The 20,101-nt window shown below is 38.9% G+C and overlaps 1 protein-coding gene across 1 annotated transcript in view; it reads left to right on the forward strand.

Annotated features, from left to right (window-relative positions):
- Nucleotides 1-20,101, forward strand: part of PLCB4 (phospholipase C beta 4) — a 415,887-nt gene that overhangs the window by 374,159 nt on the left and 21,627 nt on the right. The window contains 4 exon segments of the mRNA XM_036826365.1: nucleotides 7,514-7,602; nucleotides 8,342-8,492; nucleotides 13,407-13,456; nucleotides 13,607-13,672. Of these exon segments, the coding sequence (XP_036682260.1) occupies nucleotides 7,514-7,602; nucleotides 8,342-8,492; nucleotides 13,407-13,456; nucleotides 13,607-13,672 (356 nt within the window).

Genomic DNA, 20,101 nt, shown 5'->3' on the forward strand with positions numbered 1-20,101 from the left:
AGTAGAAGTACTAGGTTGGGTGCTAAGGTGCATTTTCATTTGTCAAATCCAGTGAGACTCAGTGTGGTGGGTTGTCTTTGCTGCTTTTTCCGTAGGTGCAGACACCACTGACAATGGCTTTTACCTTTTGCAGCAACTTTGCCACTGTTAGCCACTGCTGTTGGTGATGGGAGACAGTTCCAAAGCTGATGACAATTAAATGAGTGTCAGTATTTCTTTTTTTCCCGCCCACTGTTGCTTTGATGGTTTTTATTGTTTGTATTTCTTTTATCATTACTGAGTGGTAGTGAGGAGAACAAATAAGAGAGTCAAAGCCATGCTTCCAGAGTTCATGGATCACCAGTGTGGTATTTGTGTCACTACAAGCTGTGTTTCATGAGCCACTTGTCCCTTGTCCCTTGAGCAATGCTTATCACTGCTTCCACAGCTGTAAATTCTCTCTCTTCTACAACTAGGCTAATTTTATGTCAGCAAAGACGAAGTGGTTCTTTGTTTATTCGCCCAATTCCCCTTTCTGCCCCCCTTATGATTAAAGATACAGCATGGGGTGGGGGTGTTTCTTGTTCACTTGCCCAGTATCTTCACAGGGTTGCTTTCCAACCTCTTTGCAAAGATAACTGGCCATTTCTTACATCAGATGGTTCCAGAGGAGGAGCAACCTTTATTAATATGCCATTTGTGGGGTATGACCTCAGAATTTCCCAATACAATTTAAAGATTTACCATTTTGTCCTGTCCTTCGTGGATGCTAAAATGTCTCATTATTTATATCAAATATTTGTTGAAAAAGCGATTCACATAGCAGTGATATCCATTTTTATGACCTCTTCTGAACTACAGAAAATATTAGTTAGAACACCAAGAAGAAAAGCTCTAGTGGGAAGGGAGCAGGATGGATTATGGTGAAATACATTGGGAGTTGCTAGGCTAAGTGAATTTATACATGTATTTATTGCATAGTTCCTTGAGATGCTCTGTGAATGTCTGAGAAAAGGGGAGACATGAGCATTTCCCAATCTTATTCAACCACAAGATCTTCTGGCCTCTGAACCTTCTGTATCTTCTAGCATTCCTGGAAATGCAGTTTGGGAAATGATCAATCATTTGGTAGAAGCTAATCCAAAATCATAGTTATAGAATTCGTTGATCTTTACTAGCATCACTTGGAAGCCAACAGGGAACATGTATTTTTCTGCTGCCTTTACCTGTTGATGAAGTAGAAACAGTAGAGTGGGGAATGGAAGGGAACCTGGGCCAGGAGTGAGCACATGGAGGGAGGGGAGGGTGTCACAGGTGCCATGGTTGGTGCTCACCACTGAGGCACCCACGTGCCTTGAAAAACAGTGGTTAAACAAACAAGCAAACAAACAAAACCCAGAGTTCTCCTAAAAAGCCAATAAGTATCTGGAAGTCTGTACTAAGGAACCGCCATCTTCTTTGCAGTTCTTGGGGATACCTAAATTGATGCTTTCAACTCTATATGGAAGTGAGAAAACACGGGCAGGAAGGAGGGAGGAGAAAAACAGGAATATACATGGAAATTCTTCATCAGGAGCCCAGCATTTTGGAAATGGCACTAAACCCCAAAATAGTTGGTATTTTTAAAAAGTATAAATAAGTAAGACTGGTAGACTTGAAACAACAGAAACTTTTGTTCTCTCACAGTTCTGAAAGCTAAAAGTTTGAAATCAAGCAGTCAGCAGGACCATGCTCCCTCTGGAGACTCTTAGGAAAATCCTTCCTTTCCTCTTCCCAGACCCTCCTGGTGGCTGCCCGCAGCCCTTAGTGTTCCTTGGCTTGTAGCTGTATCACTGCAATCTGCCTCCATCATCACCTGGCCTTTCTTCTCTTTGTCTCTGTGTGTCCTGTCCTCTTCTTATAAACATACTAGTCATGGGATTTAGGGCCAGCCTTAATCCAGGATGGTTTCATCTCAGACCTTCACTAATTACATGTGCAAAGGCCCTGTTTATAAATAAGGTCACATTCTGAGGTTCTGGGCAGACATGAATTTTTGGAGGCAGTGTTCAACCCAATGAGCCCTCTTGATTCTGCTTTATTTTCTCGATACTCATTTTTTCCATTAATTATTCTTCAATAACTATTTTAAAGCTTATTAGGAACAAAGTTTGTTAGGAATGCCCATCAGGCATATAGGTTGTTATATTATATATCTGAACTGCTAATTTCTGATTTAAAAATGATGAAGAAATCATTTTTTGCACTAACATATTCCTTGCAAAGTCATCTTTTATAGAAAAATTGAAAGTCCATCTAAATGTCTAGCAGTGGGGAGTAGTTTTATACATAAACTCAATGGAACATTGTCTACTCACTAAAGATAATTTTCAGAGTTCTACAGATATAAACTAATACATCTAAAAAGCATATTATATAATTTTTTCTTCCAGTTGTATTGAGATATAATTGACGTACAGCGCTATGTAAGTTTAAGGTGTACAGCATAATGATTTGATTTATATACATCATGAAATGATTATCACAGTAAGTTTAGTGAACATCCATCATCTCATATAGATACAAAATTAAAGAAATAGGAAAAAAACCTTTTCCTTGTGATGAAAACTCTTAGGATTTATTCTGTTAACAACTTTCATATTTAACATACAGCACTGTTAATTATGTTTATCATGTTGTACATACGTCCCTGGTACTTATTAATCTTATAACTAGAAGTTTGTACCTTTTGTATAGCCACTCTGATAGGTGTGAGGTGATATGTCACTGTGGCTTTGATTTGCATTTCCCTGATGAGTCATGATGTTGAGCATCTTTTCATGTGTCTGTTGGCCATTTGTATGTCTTCTTTGGAAAACTGTCTATTCAGATCCTTTGCCCTTTTTTTTTAAATCAGGTTGTTTGTTTTTTTGATGTTGAGTTGTATGAGTTCTTTGTATATTTTGGATATTAATCCCTTGTCAGATTTATCGTTTGCAAATATCTTCTCCCACTCAGTAGATAGTATTTTTGTTTTGTTGATGGTTTCCTTCACTGTGCAAAAGTCTTTAGTTTGATGTACTCCCATTTGTTTATTTTTGCTTTTGTTTCCCTTATGTGAGGAGTCATATCCGAAAAAATATTATTAAGACTGATGTCAAAGAGCTTACTGCCTATGTTTTCTTCTAGAAGTTTTTTGGTTTCAGGTCTTACATTTAAGTCTTTAATCCATTTTGAATTTATTTTTGTGCATAATGTGAGAGAGTAATCTAGTTTCATTCTTCTGTATGTAGCTGCCCAGTTTTCCCAATACCATTTATTGAAGTCTGTCTTTTCTGCATTGTATATTCTTGCCTCTTTTGTCACAGATTAATTGCCCATATAAGTGCAGGCTCATTTCTAGGCTCTCTATTCTGTTCCATTGATCTATGTATCTGTTTTGGTGTCAGTACCATACTATTTTGATTACTGTAGCTTTTAGTATAGTTTGAAATCAGGGAGTGTGATACCTCCAGCTTTGTTCTTTAAGATTGTTTTGACTATTCAGGGTCTTTTGTGTCTCCATATGAATTTTAGAATAATTTGTTCTAATTCTGTGAAGAATGTCATTGGTATTTTTATAAGAATTACATTGTATCTGTAGATTGCCTTGGGTAGTATGGTCAATTTTATCAATATTAATTCTTCCAATCCATGAACACAGTATATCTTTCCATCTGTTTGTGTCATCTTCAATTTCTTTCATCAGTGTCTTTACTTTTCCAAGTATAGGTCTTTTACCTACTTAGTTAGGTTTATTTCTAGGTTTTTTTTTTTTTTTTGATGTGATTGTAAATAGATTGTTTTCCTGCTTTCTCTTTCTGATAGTTTGTTGTTAGTGTACAGAAAAGCAACAGATTTATGTATATTAATTTTGTATCCTGCAATGTTACTGAATTCATTAATGAGTTCTGGTGTTTTTTGGTGGCATCTTTAGAATTTTCTATGCATAGTATCATGTCATCTGAAAACAGTGACAATTTTAATTCTTCCTTTGCAATTTTGATTCCTTTTATTTCTTTTTCCTGTCTGATTGATGTGGCTAGGACTTCCCATATTGTTTTGAATAAAAATGGCAAGAGTGGGCATCCTTGTCTTGTTCCTGATCTGAGAGGAAATGTTTTCAGCTTTTCACTATTGAGTATGATGCTGGCTGTGTGCTTGTCATATAAGGTCTTTATTATGTTGAGGTATGTTCCCTCTATACCCAGTTTGTTGAAGGTTTATAATCATAAATGGATGTTGAATTTTGTGAAATGTTTTTTCTGCATCTATTGAGATGATCATGTTACTTTTTTAAAATTTTATTTTATTTATTTTTTATACAGCAGGTTCTTATTAGTTATCCATTTTATACATATTAGTGTATATATGTCAATCACAATCTCCCTGTTCATCACACCACCACCACCACCCCCTGCTGCTTTCTCCCCTTGGTGTCCATACATTTGTCCTCTACATCTGTGTCTCAATTTCTGCCCAGCAAGCCGGTTCATCTGTACAATTTTTCTAGGTTCCACATATATGCGTTAATATACGATATTTCCTTTTCTCTTTCTGACTTACTTCACTCTGTGTGACAGTCTCTAGATTCATCCACGTCTCTACAAATGACCCAATTTCGTTCCTTTTTATGGCTGAGTAATATTCCATTGTATATATATATATACCACATCTTCTTTATCCAGTTGTCTGTCGATGGACATTTAGGTTGCTTCCATGACCTGGTTATTGTAAATGGTGCTGCAATGAACATTGGGGTGCATGTGTCTTTTTGAATTATGGTTTTCTCTGGGTATATGCCCAGTAGTGGGATTGCTGGGTCATAAGGTAATTCTATTTTTAGTTTTTTAAAGAACATCCATACTGTTCTCCATAGTGGCTGTAACAATTTACATTCCCACCAACAGTGCAAGAGGGTTGCCTTTTCTCCACACCCTCTCCAGCATTTGTTGTTTGTAGATTTTCTGATGATGCCCATTCTAACCGGTGTGAGGTGATGCCTCATTGTAGTTTTGATTTGCATTTCTCTAATAATTAGCGATGTTGATCAGCTTTTCATGTGCTTCTTGGCCATCTGTATGTCTTCTTTGGAGAAATGTCTCTTTAGGTCTTCTGCCCATTTTTGGATTGGGTTGTTTGTTTTTTTAATATTGAGCTGCATGAGCTATTTATATATTTTGGAGATTAATCCTTTGTCCATTGATTCATTTGCAAATATTTTCTCCCATTCTGGGGGTTGTCTTTTCGTCTTGTTTATGGTTTCCTTTGCTGTGCAAAAGCTTTTAAGTTTCATTAGGTCCCATTTGTTTCTTTTTGTTTTTATTTCCATACTATAGGAGGTAGATCAAAAAAGACCTTGCTGTGATTTATGTCAAAGAGTGTTCTTCCTATGTTTTCCTCTAAGAGTTTTATAGTGTCGGGTCTTACATTTAGGTCTCAAATCCATTTTGAGTTTATTTTTGTGTATGGTTTTAGGGAGTGTTCTAATTTCATTCTTCTACATGTAGCTGTCCAGTTTTCCCAGTACCACTTATTGAAGAGACTGTCTTTTCTCCATTGTATATCCTTGCCTCCTTTGTCATAGATTAGTTGACCATAGGTGCGTGGGTTTATCTCTGGGCTTTCCATCCTTTTCCATTGATCCATATTTCTGTTTTTGTGCCAGTACCATATTGTCTTGATTACTATAGCTTTGTAGTATAGTCTGAAGTCAGGGAGTCTGATTCCTCCAGCTCCGTTTTTTTCCCTCAAGACTGCTTTGGCTATGCGGAGTCTTTTGTATCTCCATACAAATTTTAAGATTTTTTGTTCTAGTCTGTAAAAACTGCCATTGGTAATTTGATAGGGATTGCATTGAATCTATAGATTGCTTTGGGTAGTATAGTCATTTTCACAATATTGATTCTTCCAATCCAAAAACATGGTGTTTCTCTCCATCTGTTTGTATCATCTTTAATTTCTTTCATCAGTGTCTTATACTTTTCTGCATACAGGTCTTTTGTCTCCCTAGGTAGGTTTATTCCTAGGTATTTTATTCTTTTTGTTGCAGTGGTAAATGTGAGTGTTTCCTTAATTTCTCTTTCAGATTTTTCATCATTAGTGTATAGGAATGCAAGAGATTTCTGTGCATTAATTTTGTATCCTGCAACTTTACCAAATTCATTGATAAGCTCTAGTAGTTTTCTGGTGGCATCTTTAGGATTCTCTGTGTATAGTATCATGTCATTTGCAAACAGTGACAGTTTTACTTCTTTTCCAATTTGTATTCCTTTTATTTCTTTTTCTTCCCTGATTGCCATGGCTAGGACTTCCAAAACTATGTTGAATAATAGTGGTGAGAGTGGACATCCTTGTCTTGTTCCTGATCTTAGAGGAAATGCTTTCAGTTTTTCACCATTGAGAATGATGTTTGCTGTGGGTTTGTCGTATATGGCCTTTATTATGTTGAGGTAGGTTCCCTCTATGCCCACTTTCTGGAGAGTTTTTATCATAAATGGGTGTTGAATTTTGTCTGGGATGGGCAGAAGAGGAGATGTTTACTTTTCATTTTATACATTTGAATGTTTATCATGTGCATATATTATTTTCTATTATAAAAGAGAAAAAAATTAAGAAAAAATTTAAAAATCATATGAATGTATTTAGGAAGGTGATTCTGCTAGGGGTAAACTTAAAAACATACAACGTTTAAAAGTTGTAAATTATGTACTGCTTTAAGGGTATGAGAATAATGATTCCTTCTGTAATTTTGATAAATTATACAAAATTGTATGAAATTCCATTTGAAAGTACTTGGAACTCTTCAATTGATGTTATGTAAAAGACGATTTTCTTTTTTTTTTTTTTGGCCACACCGGGAGGCTCATGGGATCTTAGTTCCCTGACCAGGGATTGAACCTGGGCCACCACCAAGTCCTAACCACTGGACTGCCAAGGAATTCCCTAAAAGATGAAATCTTGAAATATTTCTCCAGTGTTTTCTCAGCTGTAATTTGCACCCACTTTATCTACATGGTACCAAAATTGGCTTTAAATATGCGTTTTCCTTCTGTATCTAAAAATAAGGCTAGTGCTAGTGGCGTCTACTGTGCTCCAGGTACTTTTTCATTGAATGCTCATAGTGCCTCTGCAGGGTGGGTGGTATCAGTTCTAATTTTCTATGAAGAAACTGAGGCTGGAAATATTGATCAACTTGTTAAAAGTCACACAAGTAAAGAGACCCCAAGGCAATTCGCTTAGCTTGACCTGCCTCCCCATCTTCTTTATTTGGGAAAAAAAAAATAAAGGGAAACTAAGAGAAAATCATCTGGCCTTTTATTCTAGCCTTTTCTTATTTCTGATTTTCAGCAACTAGCTGTGCTTTTCTAACCTTGTCTTATGTCCTAGGAGAAGGTACTTAACAGAAGGCATCACAGGGGTCGGAGATTATAAACAGTTTGTTAGCTGAATTTTCATAGATGTTTTCAGTAAAACAGAGAATTCACAGCTCAGTGATATTTTTTTTTTCCCCCAGATATTGTGGATGCTTTATCAGATCCAAAGAAATTTCTTTCCATTACGGAAAAGAGAGCAGACCAAATGAGAGCTATGGGCATTGAAACCGTAAGTAACAATGGTCAATTAAAGACAGCCGAGTTGGGGAAGTTTGGTTGTCTAACAATGATTACAAGAGCAAGACAAAGTAATAAATTAATAGAACAAGTTCAGAAGTGGTTTTTGAAACTGAACTTATCAATTCAACAAAAGAGTTTCAAAAGTCTATGAGGGCGTAGCATATTTAATAAAATGTGGCCCACTTCCTCACTGTGGCTTCACTCACATCCGGGGATCCTGGCCCCATTAGAAATGAAATGGAAAACATTCATGATGCTTTTAGGAACATTTAGAATATAGGATGCTTTTGTGAGACACTGAAATACCAGCTACCCTTATTCAGTGTATTAATGAAATTGGCATTTACTATCATTTATTTTTTACTAGTCTTGCATCCAACCTTCAATTTCAGTGCACAGTTGTGGTGTTTGCTTCTTTGTTTTTAAAGCTCCCATTACTCCTCAGTTTAGAATGGAAACGGAAATCTCTCCAGTAGCTGGACAAAAAGAAGGTATACCCTGCTTGTAAAGGAGCTACATCTGCTTTCCTTGGCTTCATCATTTGGCTCAAGCCTGAGGAAACCATGTGTTTACTCCAGCCAAGCAAAGATTTATTTAAGGAGTAGAGGCTAGGATGCAGAAGGGGAGAAGTTGATGGTACAGACTGGATTCAGTAAAAGGAAGAATGTGCAAGACATTTGATCTCAAGGTGGCATTCATTTGGGTCAGTATAAACATTTCTGTTCCAGAGTGACATTGCCGACGTACCCAGTGACACGTCGAAGAATGACAAGAAAGGGAAAGCCAACACGGCGAAAGCAAGTGTGACCCCTCAGAGCAGCTCAGAGCTCAGGCCCACCACCACGGCCGCCCTAGGAGCTGGCCTGGAGGCCAAGAAAGGTAAAGGAGAGTTGTCTGGGCTCCTTGTCTCTTCTGGCAATTTTAGAATCTTTGATGCAGGTATTTAGAATTGTTAATTTTGCCAATTTTTATGGTTCCATAAATCTCAAGAGCAGCAGGTTTTCTTGTGGGTTGAACAAACAGCTTAATTTCCCTGAGTGGTTAACAGGAAGTCAGTGTTTCATCTGCTAGATCCCCTGCACTGTAGTCATACTGCGTACAATATTCATAGACCTAGAAATGCTTACATTCGGTGTCCTTTATGGAAAAAACATTCACAGAGTGAACTTAGCGAACTCATCCCCTCTCTCCTCCAGATACTACCATAGGGATGGGCAGTGAGCTTATGAACCAACAGAATCATGATTGTTCTGACATTCCTGGATTCCTTTATTGATAATTTCCCCCCATCTGTAGATATTTAGCATCCGTGACTATTTATTTGTAAAATTATCAGACGGGCATCTGAAGGCCAGTTCTGTGTGGTTACCTATGAATGAAACGAAAGATCATTAGAGGTGGCATTGCAAAGAATTATGTGTCCTGTGTGCTGGTGTGTAGGGGGAGCAATTGTACTGATATAAAGGGAACTTCCATTCTTATTGTCCAGGCCTCCATTCTGATTAGATGGTCCCCATCCCATATGATAATTAAATATTTTAAATATTCTCCTTGACCTGAATCATTTACTAAATTCGCTCTTCTTTAAGAAGAATTTCTGCTTTTCCTAATGGTTTTCTACTCAGTATATATATCTCCCATTTATATATGAATTCAGCATCTTTGGTGTAAGAAGATCAAGTTGTCTCTGTACTTAAATACATACAGTGCTGCAGTTAAAGGTAAGAAATGACAGACTTTCCTTAACCAAAGCAGCATTGTAATTTAGCAGGAAACTAAGTGTGCACTGAGCTTTGTGAAACAAATTAGAGAATGAGATGGCACAAAAGTAGCCCCAGTTGTACTTTGCAACTTATGTCTGTTTCTCCCTGGAAAGAACACGGAACAAGGTAATGATACAGGATTTGGGCATTCTGTCCAGCACTGGTCGTTCTTAACATCACTCACCCAGATAGAGATAGAGAGTGGAAAATGGGAGAGTTTTTGTTTAGTTAAAGTTCTTGTGTCGTGCCTACCAGCACATAAAGACATTAGTAATTATAGTGAGTTAAGTGGCCTGCAAAAGCAGTGTGACTAGCTTTCAGAGGATAGAAGTGATCCTAGTTCTAGAAGGGACCATGTTTGTGTTTTGAACTGTTTCACTCCTGGTTCCAAATGAGGTTACACAGGAAGGAGCCACTGGAAGAAAGCTCTCCCTTTCCCTCGTCCCCTCGGCAGACGCCCTGAGGAAGAGGGTCTACACACTTTCATTTTGACCTTTTGTTCAAGAGACTTGGGAGCCTTCTCTAAGTGGCAGTACTCGGTTCTACGAGAAATGCCTTCGCACCTTCGGGGACCTCACATGGCCCGGGGGGTAAGATGGGACAGGTTACCACCCCTCGGCCAGGCAGTGTTCACGAGCGCTGACCTCTCAGAAACAAGAAGGAGAGGGCCCCTTCCAGCTGGCGCTCAGAGGAGACTTAAGGATGACCTCCTAACTGAGCTGGGCCTTGAAACGAAGGTCTGATGTGAACAGGAAGAGAAGGTGGAGGAGCCCAGGAGGAGACCACATAGGAAGCAGCCAGGGGTAGGAAAGGGGGCAGGGCCAGTCCTGGTCTGGAAAGGATCTGGGACCACCTGAGAATGGGAAATGACATTAGAGGATTTTTTAAAGAAGATTAAAACAGTCTTGGCAGAAATATTCTTTAAAAGGAAGGAATAGATGCTAAGGGCAAGTGAAGAATTAGGGTATTTGTGCCTCTACTATAACACTTATCACCTTATATTTATATTATATATTTATTCACATTATATTTATATGACGTGATAACAACCAGAGAAAGTGGTTATTGCCGACAAGACCACCCCTCTGTCATTCAATGTGTCCCTGGAATGATGCCTAGTAAAGATCTAAAGTCTCTTCTCTTAGGAAGTAAATGGCTGATGAACGAATGAGCCATACTAATGGCGAGGAGGGCCTGAATTAGGCTGGAAGTACTCAGAGGGAAAGGAAGGATGGAAATCAGTTGGTGGCTTGGATATGGGACTTAGGAGGTAACTCAGCAACTTCAGGGTCAGGTCACAGAGAGAGATGGTGCCATTGAGCGAAGTAGAGAACTCAAGAGGAAGAAAAGCTTTGAGTAAGATGATTCTGGTCCTGGACATCATCAAGTTCAAGCTGTTGGTGGTACATCTGGGTGGAAACGTGCAACAGCAGAGCTGTGGTAGGTAAAGAAGAGGGAGAAGGGAGAGAAAGAGAGAGATAGAGCGAATGTGAGAATGCTTAGAAAGATAGCAGGAATGAAAACAAAGAAAAACAGAGAGAGAGAGATCTATATTATAAGAAGAATGAGTTTTGGAAGGTAATATAAACAGTCCAGAGAAGTTAAGACTGCATAATTACCGTGTAATCAGGGATGCCTGGGTGATGAGAATGGAAACCAGGTTAGAAAAATTGATGATTTAAGATATAAAATGGTTGTTGTGGAGAACAGTAGCATGTTGGTAGGAACCAGTGAAGAGAAAGAGAAGGAAAATGCAAGAGAGAGGCATATAGTGAAACAGGCTCTGAGGAAGAGCTGAATCAAGAGAAAGGAAACGATCCTGCTGCATAAAGAGGGAAGAGAGGTGTCCTGTCTGAGCCAAGAAGAGAATTTTCAGGGTGGAAAGGAAGCCATCAGGGTGGAACCCGACAGAATTTGCTGTGAACATCTGTAAAGGAGAGGAGTCCTGAAGTTCTACATGATTTCTCTTAGACACACAGCCAAATAGCAATAACTGCACCAATGCTGCTTGATTTTCTCTTTAATTTTAAGGATAAAGAATTAAGGAAACTCAACTAGTTGATCTCCAAATTACGGTTTGAGAGAAAACAAGTCATTTTTAATGAGCTGCATTGATAGAAACAAAAAATTTATATACGGAACCTTCAACTAGTCAAAATCTTTGGGGCCCAAAATGTACAAATTCACCCCTACTCTCACACCAGAAGCCTGGAGACCTACACTATCCAATATAGAAACCACTGGCCACATGTGGCTATTTAGGCTTAAAAATCAAAACTTGAGTTCCTCAGGTACACTGGCCACATTTCAGGTGCTCAAGAGCCACATGTAACTCGTGGCCATCCACTGGACAGCTCACAGATGGAATATATCCACTCTTGTTGGAAGTCCTATTAGACAAGCTGCTTTGGACATATAGATGGAACCAGGCATGTACCAGTTCCTGTTCTGTAGAGTGTGTTTTTTTCCTAACTAACTAAATCATTCATAGGAACTAACATTTTTTCAATGTGTCTTTCTCCAAAAAAGGCAAAATGTTTATGTTTTCACAGGGTCCTGTTAATCAAGATTTCATTGAACAAACACCAAAAAAGAGTCTCATCAGACTAGGTCAAACTCTTAGTATTTGTTAGATCTCCAGAGGACCTTGCATGCCCCCCAATTCTGTGTGTTCATTTTATAGAAGAGAGAAAAGAGACCCAAAGATAGGGAGCTCTTAGTGATGCCAGGATAGACTCCTCTGCCCTGCAGTAAAGCAGGGAATTAGCTTGTGATGTCAGATCTAAGAGATTAGAGAGTAGCCCCATGATCCCTTGACATCCCTATCACAAAATGTTATAAATCAGAAGACTGATTTCTCTCCGCCATGACTCTCCTTTTTTCTGTCCTTACCACGCTCACACTGGATGTGCACATCTTCTTAAAATGAGTACAGCTGAAAAACAAGAGCCTAGAACTTGACACCTATCTTTCTTGAATATTTCATACCTAGCCTTTGGAATTCTAATGGAAATCAATTATAGTACAGAGTGCACATTCGTCTTGTTTGCCTAAGATGAAAATCTGCAGTCAAACAGAACATGTTTTGGGATTCGCCTATAAATGTGGTTGCCATGACAACACCTGGCTTAGCATCACTCCAGTAACAGGATGACTTAGTACATTACTCTAGGTCCTCATGACAGTATCCTGTTCTAAGATGGTTTGATTTCATTATTTTCATTATTTTCTGTCTGTTAAAGGCGTTCTTGGGCTCAGTAGCATATCACTTAAATGCTAAAATTAAATTCAATTAAAGAAAGGGGCTGAAAAAATGTTTTGTTCTTTGATGATGGTTAAGCTGGGAATAGAGCTGGTAGTTAGTGGACTGATAGGATGAGCCTTCAAATACAAAGATAAAGGTAATTGTAATAGATTCTGCTGTGCCTGGTCTGATCTCCTCTATGGGGTTGGTGCTGCAACACTCGGTGTCTAGGAATACTGCCTGACTGCAAATCACAGCTGCACTTTTCTCCCTAGAGTTGCCCTCAGACCATGGGAGTTCTCTTGCCTCGAAAAGGAAGGTTCTGTAAAACCTCTGACACCCTTACCTGAGTGATATGGGGTTACAAAAGCCCAGTCTCCTTACCTCAAGATAGAACAACACCAGAGGGCCATTTATGCTAAAGAATTTCCTGTAGGATCAGACCGAGGCTGGATTTCAGCTAGAAAGACACTCAAGCTTCTTCCTCTGCCCTATCCTGCTTCTCTCCCACCCTCTAAGGGGTTTCTCCTGAGAGCCTTCCCTTGATAAATCGTGTGTACACAAATCCCCTTTTCAGGCTCTGATAGTAGGGAACCTGACCTAAGACAATAAACGTTTTGGGTAAGTGTCTAATTAATTGCTCTGTAATAGGAAACTAAGATGTTTATATCCATAACATTACATGGAAAGCTGCGTCAGCATCTTTAGATGCGATTTCAAAACTGTGAATTTGATATGATCACTTATTCTCTCATTTTTAATATACACAGTGACTTTTTATTTCAGGTATTGAACTGATCCCTCAAGTGAGGATAGAAGATTTAAAGCAGATGAAGGTAAAATTACTACATCATTTTGCCAGCACTCTTGTGTTCTGCCTGTTGGTGAAACTGACTTATTTTTGTTTCTCACCAACTGTAATCATTGTGGTAGTACTACACAAACTTATTTGGGATCCTGTTTTTCTTTATCCCCTCCCCCCACAGGCTTACTTGAAGCACTTAAAGAAACAACAGAAGGAGCTCAATTCTTTAAAGAAGAAACATGCAAAGGTACAGTGTTTTGTGTAGGCAAGCAATATGTGTGTGTAGTTTTGTTTGCTTGTTTGTGTGTTTTTTTCCTTTTAGCTCTCTGATGAAACCTCACAGCCAAAAACACTACTTAGAAACTGATACCAGCCAACTGGGCAGAAGGACCTTCATTTTAACTGGTTAGAAATGAAATTTAAAAATAGAATCCATTTGGGATTGGTTGTCACTGATTTGTGATCTGTGTTTCTAACATTTATTTCAAAAGCATAACAAAGCTTCACCCATTTCAAAATTGTTTCATAATTTGACTTTATCTAAACGAGTGGGCTGTCATCTGACTATTGAAAACCAGCACATAGTCTTAGTCTCTGGGTATCGAAATTCCCTTAGTCACTGGCAAATAGTTTGCCATACACGGTGTGTCAGGGGAGATGCTGGCCAGCTCCAAACTTCTCACCCAAGCCACCTAGAGAAAGATCTTGTCTCACCTTTCCCCCATTATGTAAACTCTGCTTGCTGGCCTACTTATGGAATATAGTTGTTGTTCCTACTTACCCATAAGAAGAGGTCTTTGAACAGTGATCATGAGAAATTCTAAGTTAGCTACAAATTTAAGAGAATAGCAGGAATTCTCATGTAGGTTGAAAAACTTCACAGCACCCAGACACCATCCTGCTTTCAAGTCTCCCCTCACAGGGAAAAGAGACAAACGTGATATCTTTTTCCTTCCTAAGATGTATCACAACAGCTGCTGCTGCTGGAAGGGTAAATATATCCTCTTCCATTACGGGTAAGGAGAGCAAGAGAAATTTTAATTTCTTAACTTGAAAGGACTTCTGAATTCTTTTAAGCTCATGTTGCCATCCCACTTCTTTATACCCTGACCCCAGCCTCAAACCAAGGCACAGCCTGCAGAGCTGGACTTGAGTGATGAACCTCTGAGTCACTTCAAATACGAAGATGCAAAGAGTGCAGCCTGGAACTCTGTCATCTCTTTAATGGTTTGTGCTCCTTTGAGAAATTTGGCCTAATCTTGGCCTAGTAATAGTCCCTGTATTATTGGCTTCATGGACTTGCTGATATAGAGGTCACTTCAAAGACTGCTCGAATTGCAATTCTATTCAATGGAATTCCTTTCATTGCCCACGTGGGAAACTCACCACAGATGTTTATAAGTATGGAGACAGAGCTCAAGTAAGGATTTCCATTTTCTTGGTCATTGGCAACAAGCTGGAATATGGAAAGGGAACAGAAAAGGGAGAGAAAAGGAAATTCAAATTCACTTTCAATGACTTTGGTTATTAGGAATGGCATTGGTAGCCATATGTCAAGGCGTCATCCACCAGATTTTCCTTCTGTTTAAGTTGGATCTCTGTTATTGAGGTAGGCATCTCAATGGCCTTTGGACTGATTGGAAATTTAAACATTTTGGCCTGAGTCTCATTTAATATTTCCTTGAGGCATGACCAGGAAATATACCATGTCTGATAATAATAAGAATAATATACCATCTAGGAGTTTTGTATGTGAAGTATTTTCCAGATGCTGTGCTCAGCACTTTATATTTATTACCTCATATTATACTCTCTACCCTATAAGATAAATTCTAAGTCCCCATTGTGCACATGTGGAAGTTAAGATCAGGGAGGTGAAGCCATGTAACTAATGCCCCAGCATTAGAGGGTAGCAGAGCCAATATTTGAACCCAAATTGTCTTGAGTCTGGAACCCATACTCTTATTGCATTATTCTGTGAAGGATATTGGATGCTTCAGTAAGTAAACAAGTTCCCCCGTTGCATCAAAGGCAGTGACAGCACATGGGACAATATGTAAATCTCCATCTAGTTTGGACAGTGTCAATATACTAGTTACCTGGACAGCTGCTGAGGAAGGTTGCTCCTTGGTTCTTTAGAACTTGACCTATATAACACTAATCAGAATTGTCTGTTGGTTCCCTATCTAAACCTTCGAGTTCAGACTGTCTCAGTTCTATTAACAGGCCTATCTGCTTAATCGGAAAAGTGGCAAAGATGGTGTCTTAGTCAGTTTGGGCTGCTATGACAGATTACCATAGACCAGGTGGCTTAAACAACAATTTCTTTCTCATAGTACTGGAGGCTGGAAGTCCAAGGTCAGGGTGCACCAGATTCAGTGTCTGATGAGGGCCCCCTTCCTGGTTTACAGACAGCCTCCTTCTTACTGCTCCTTACATGGTGTGGAGAACTTTTATTTCTCTCCTGTATCTTCTTATAAGGGCACTAATCCCATTCATGAAAGCTCCACCCTCATGACCTCACCACCTCCCAAAGGCACCCCCTTCAAACACACTGGGGATTAGGGCTTCCATGTATGAATTCAGAGTGGGGAGGGATACAAATATTCAGTCAATAGCAAGTGAAAAATTATTTTTCCATGAGAGAATTTAGAGGTAGCTTTGATAACTCTTCCCCTCCACCTATGATGCCACTGACCTTTATTCCTTCCATTTTCTTCATGCTTATTGGTGAGGAAATATTAATATTTAGTAACAAATAAATCCTATATGGCTGACTAGAATCCAAGTTGCCTTCATTTGCAGAAACAACTTCAAGCTTCTTGGAGCCCCACATTCTAATAGAACCAAAACTTAAAAGGAGATTTTAAATCTCTCTGAATCCTACCATCTAAATTTGTGTGGACTTTCGTAACAGCTTTAGTGTACATTTTTTGGAGGAAGCCTTCAAAATGCCTTCGGTCAAGTAACAGAGCCAAATTGCACAGTAAAATATACAGTGCTTGCCTGTTGCTTTTCAGATGCTTTTTGAAAGCATTTCTTAGCAGGCAAATACATTTCATGGCTTGTTTTCCATATCCTCATGTACTTCAGAAGTTCAAGTCACAAATGTATGATTATAAGCTTATGATGAATTCCTTCTCCCACATTAAATACACAGGGGGCCCACTTTTCTATTCAGCCTGCTTTGGCAGTATAATTTACAAACTCTTAATTCCATAATCTTTTTATATAGAACTACTACTACTAATAAGGCTGACATTTATTTAGTGCCACTTTTGTGTTACACATTGTATATACATTCTTAAATTCTCACAATATCCCTGAAACCCAAATGGTACTATCCACATTTTAGACATGAATAAAATGAAATTCAGAGAAGTGCCTAGAGCAATATAACTCATTATGCTGGTTATAATTAAAGTGCTTTTCATCTATTTGAACTGTCCAAAGGCTTTGCAAATAATTATTTTCAAACAGTTAGACCTTTCTCTCTATAAAGTTTCTGTAATTTTTCAGTCTATAGTACTTCCCTAATTCTTTCCACTGTCTCATCTGAGCCAACTTTTAAGATTAAGCATATATTGGAATATTTACTTGCCCAATATATACTGAGGTCTACTCAACTAATGCACTTGTCTTTAAAACTGAAAAACAGAAACACTGGTGAAGGAGGTGAGAGGATGTGGTGAATCTATTACCACTGGACCCACTTAGTGCCTGATCCCATTTGATCTTATTTATCCTAACACTTGTTTTTCTATCTGTCAATACTTTTCAAAAGGTAAAACTAGCTAATATATACATAAGCATTTATTATTTGGTATTCTTATAACAATTATGTAAAGGAGTATTATAATTATATTAACTTGTAGCAGTTAGCTTTTGCTGAGTAACAAACTATCCCCAAATGTAGTGACTAAAACCAGCCACTGTTTATTTAGCCCACAATTTTGTAGCTCAGCTGGATGATGTTCCTGGTCTCATCTGGGTTCACTTGTACATCTGCTGTCACTACCAGTTTGTCAGGTGGTGGGCAGATGTGGGGGGCTGGCAGACTTTGGAAGTCCTCTGCTTTCTGTGGTCTCTCATCTTCAGCAGTAGTCCAGGCTTGTTCACATGGTAGGGGTCCCAAGAGACCAAGCTCAGAACTGGCACAGCATCACTTCCACCTCCTTCTCTTGGCTACAGCAGGTCACGAGGCTGTCCCAGGTTCAAGGGATGATGACACTATTTCTTGGCAGGAGGAACCACAAAGTCAGATTGCAGAGGGGATTGGATACAGAAAGAGAAACCATTGTGGCCCTTTTTGCAAACAGTCTACCAACCATTTGCCAGATGAGATAATTTACACTTCAAAGAAACACAGCTTGAATAAATCACCCAGCTTTTAAATGGTGGAGCTAAGCTTTGGACCAAATTCTATCTGACTCCAGAACTCAAGCTCTTCATCACTATATTGGGCTGCCTCTGAGTTTTCCCACATTAGTTTTTATTTCCACACATCTTGATGGTCTTAGTAAAAGGTTTTTAAGAGCAGTCATGAGTCTGCAGGGCACAGATATCTTGGCATCCTTTAGGATTTCTTTTTCAACACATGATCCTTGGGCCAAGAACTGGAGGCTTCATAAAACTGCATACTCTTGTGCCCACTGGAGACTTTGTTATCATCTCCAAGGAGAAGTCTAGGAAATACATTTTAAATAAGCTCCTCTCCTATGCACACTAAATTTTGAAAACTGTTTCTTTACGAATATTATTTAGCACTCTTTACTGTCCCTCAGTGAAAACCCCACTAAAGGCCTGCAAGATGCAGAGCAGGCCTCCCTGAAAAATGGGTTTTGCCCTGTTGTCAAGCAATAGTAAGGATTAACTACCCCAGCCTTTCTGTGAAACAACATTTATATAACCCTTTCTAACAGTTATGGTGCTACCTAAGATGGGGCTAAGGTTTGCTACCTCAAAGCTTTGGGTTATAAAATAACCTACAGAGGAGGGAAGGTGGCCTATGCTGTACCTTCCAATCACAGCACCCATGGGTCAACCATGGCACATGGTAGCCAAGAGCAGAGACCAGTACTTAGTCCATGATCAGTGACTTTAGGGCACTCTCAGCTATTACATACCAGCCTGAGTAAATCATGCCACTTCTCAGAAAGGGAAGCAGAAAATGTGGTTTACTTAACCTAGTGGCTTAAGAAATGTATGGTCCATAAGAGAGCTTATTTCCAAACTTAAAGGTTAGCTGCAGGATGGCGAAGGAATAGTGTTGTGACAATGAGGATCTACCATATATGAAAGAGACCTAAAGAAATAGTTGTGAGATTTGCTGTTAGGACAGTGGGAAGAAAAGATAGGTAATGACCATTTGAGCCCCAAATGGGATCGAGATGCTAGCTAACATGGCTAGTTTTCAGAAAATGGCAATGGTCAATTGCTTTTGATCCTCTGAATGCGGTTGACAGTCAAACTGCTACTTGTCTCTCACTTTCTCAATTTGAAATGGAAACTAGTGGACTATTTTTCAAGTGTCCATTAGATGAGACACAGAAAGAGCAGAACTAAGCAACTGTGATCCCACACTAGCACAGGGCTCATCTGGGTCCAGAGCTAGGGTTGCTTTCATTAAGAGACAAGCATGCTTTTCAATTATCAGATGTGGTCCAATCCTTAGAGCAAAAAATTTAAACCCAAAGTTAAGTAAATATCCCCGATAACACATCAGCAGAAGAATTCCAACTCAAATGAGGTAAAAGAAGTAAATGAAGGAAGTTGGCCCCATGTAGAAAACAGGGAGCACTCATTCTTGTCCAAAGGGCAAGTCAGACTCAGTTCCCACCATTGGTGCCTTGAGAGTCTGTGGGCCAGCTTCATTCTCTAAAGCAGAATCACAGAACCTGAAATCTTACATGAATTTCCTCTTCTTTTAATATTGGCCAATAATTCAGTCTTTTTCTGAAACACCGTGTAGGCAAAAAAAAAAAAAAATAACAAAAACTGGATGCATCCCTTGGACCACCAGTTTGCAGCATCACTGCTAGATGAGTCAAATAAAATGCCTGAGAATCTGACTAAAATTTGGCATTTCAGTAAAGCTGCTAATGGAAAATATGCTTTTTGCTATGCAAGCAGTTTTGCTGATAACAAACACCAAGACTACTGTTAAACTCATCAAATGTAATTCGTGGTAAGAAGTCAGTAACAGACCTACAACTCTGTCATGAAGTAGAAATGGGCAGAGACATAGCAACCACCCACAAAGGCAGCTTACTGGTAATCTCAGAGGTGCATGCTGAGCAAACGCGATTTACTCAGATGTTTCAGCATCATCTGTGGGGTGAGAATTTATGCCCAGAGTCACATCAGCCACAAGAATGAATTGCAGCAGAAGTTTTTCCCAGAAGAAGCTGAATTTACTCTTAACTTTTTTTTTTTTTCCACGAGCAAATAGATATACTGTAGTTTTTGAGGTTACTATTGATTTTTTTTCCTTTAGCAGTTGATGGTGGTGGACAGTTCTCTTTTTTTATTGGAGTATAGTTGATTTACAATGTTGTGTTAGCTTCAGGTGTACAGCAAAGTGAATCAATTATATATATACATATATACAGCAGGTACTCTTAACTTTGATAGAAACATATACAAATCCTGCTAAAAGCCATACATTTATTTCCCC

The sequence above is a fragment of the Balaenoptera musculus genome, chromosome 15 (genome assembly GCF_009873245.2).
Source record: "Balaenoptera musculus isolate JJ_BM4_2016_0621 chromosome 15, mBalMus1.pri.v3, whole genome shotgun sequence".
Classification (NCBI taxonomy): Eukaryota; Metazoa; Chordata; class Mammalia; order Artiodactyla; family Balaenopteridae; genus Balaenoptera; species Balaenoptera musculus.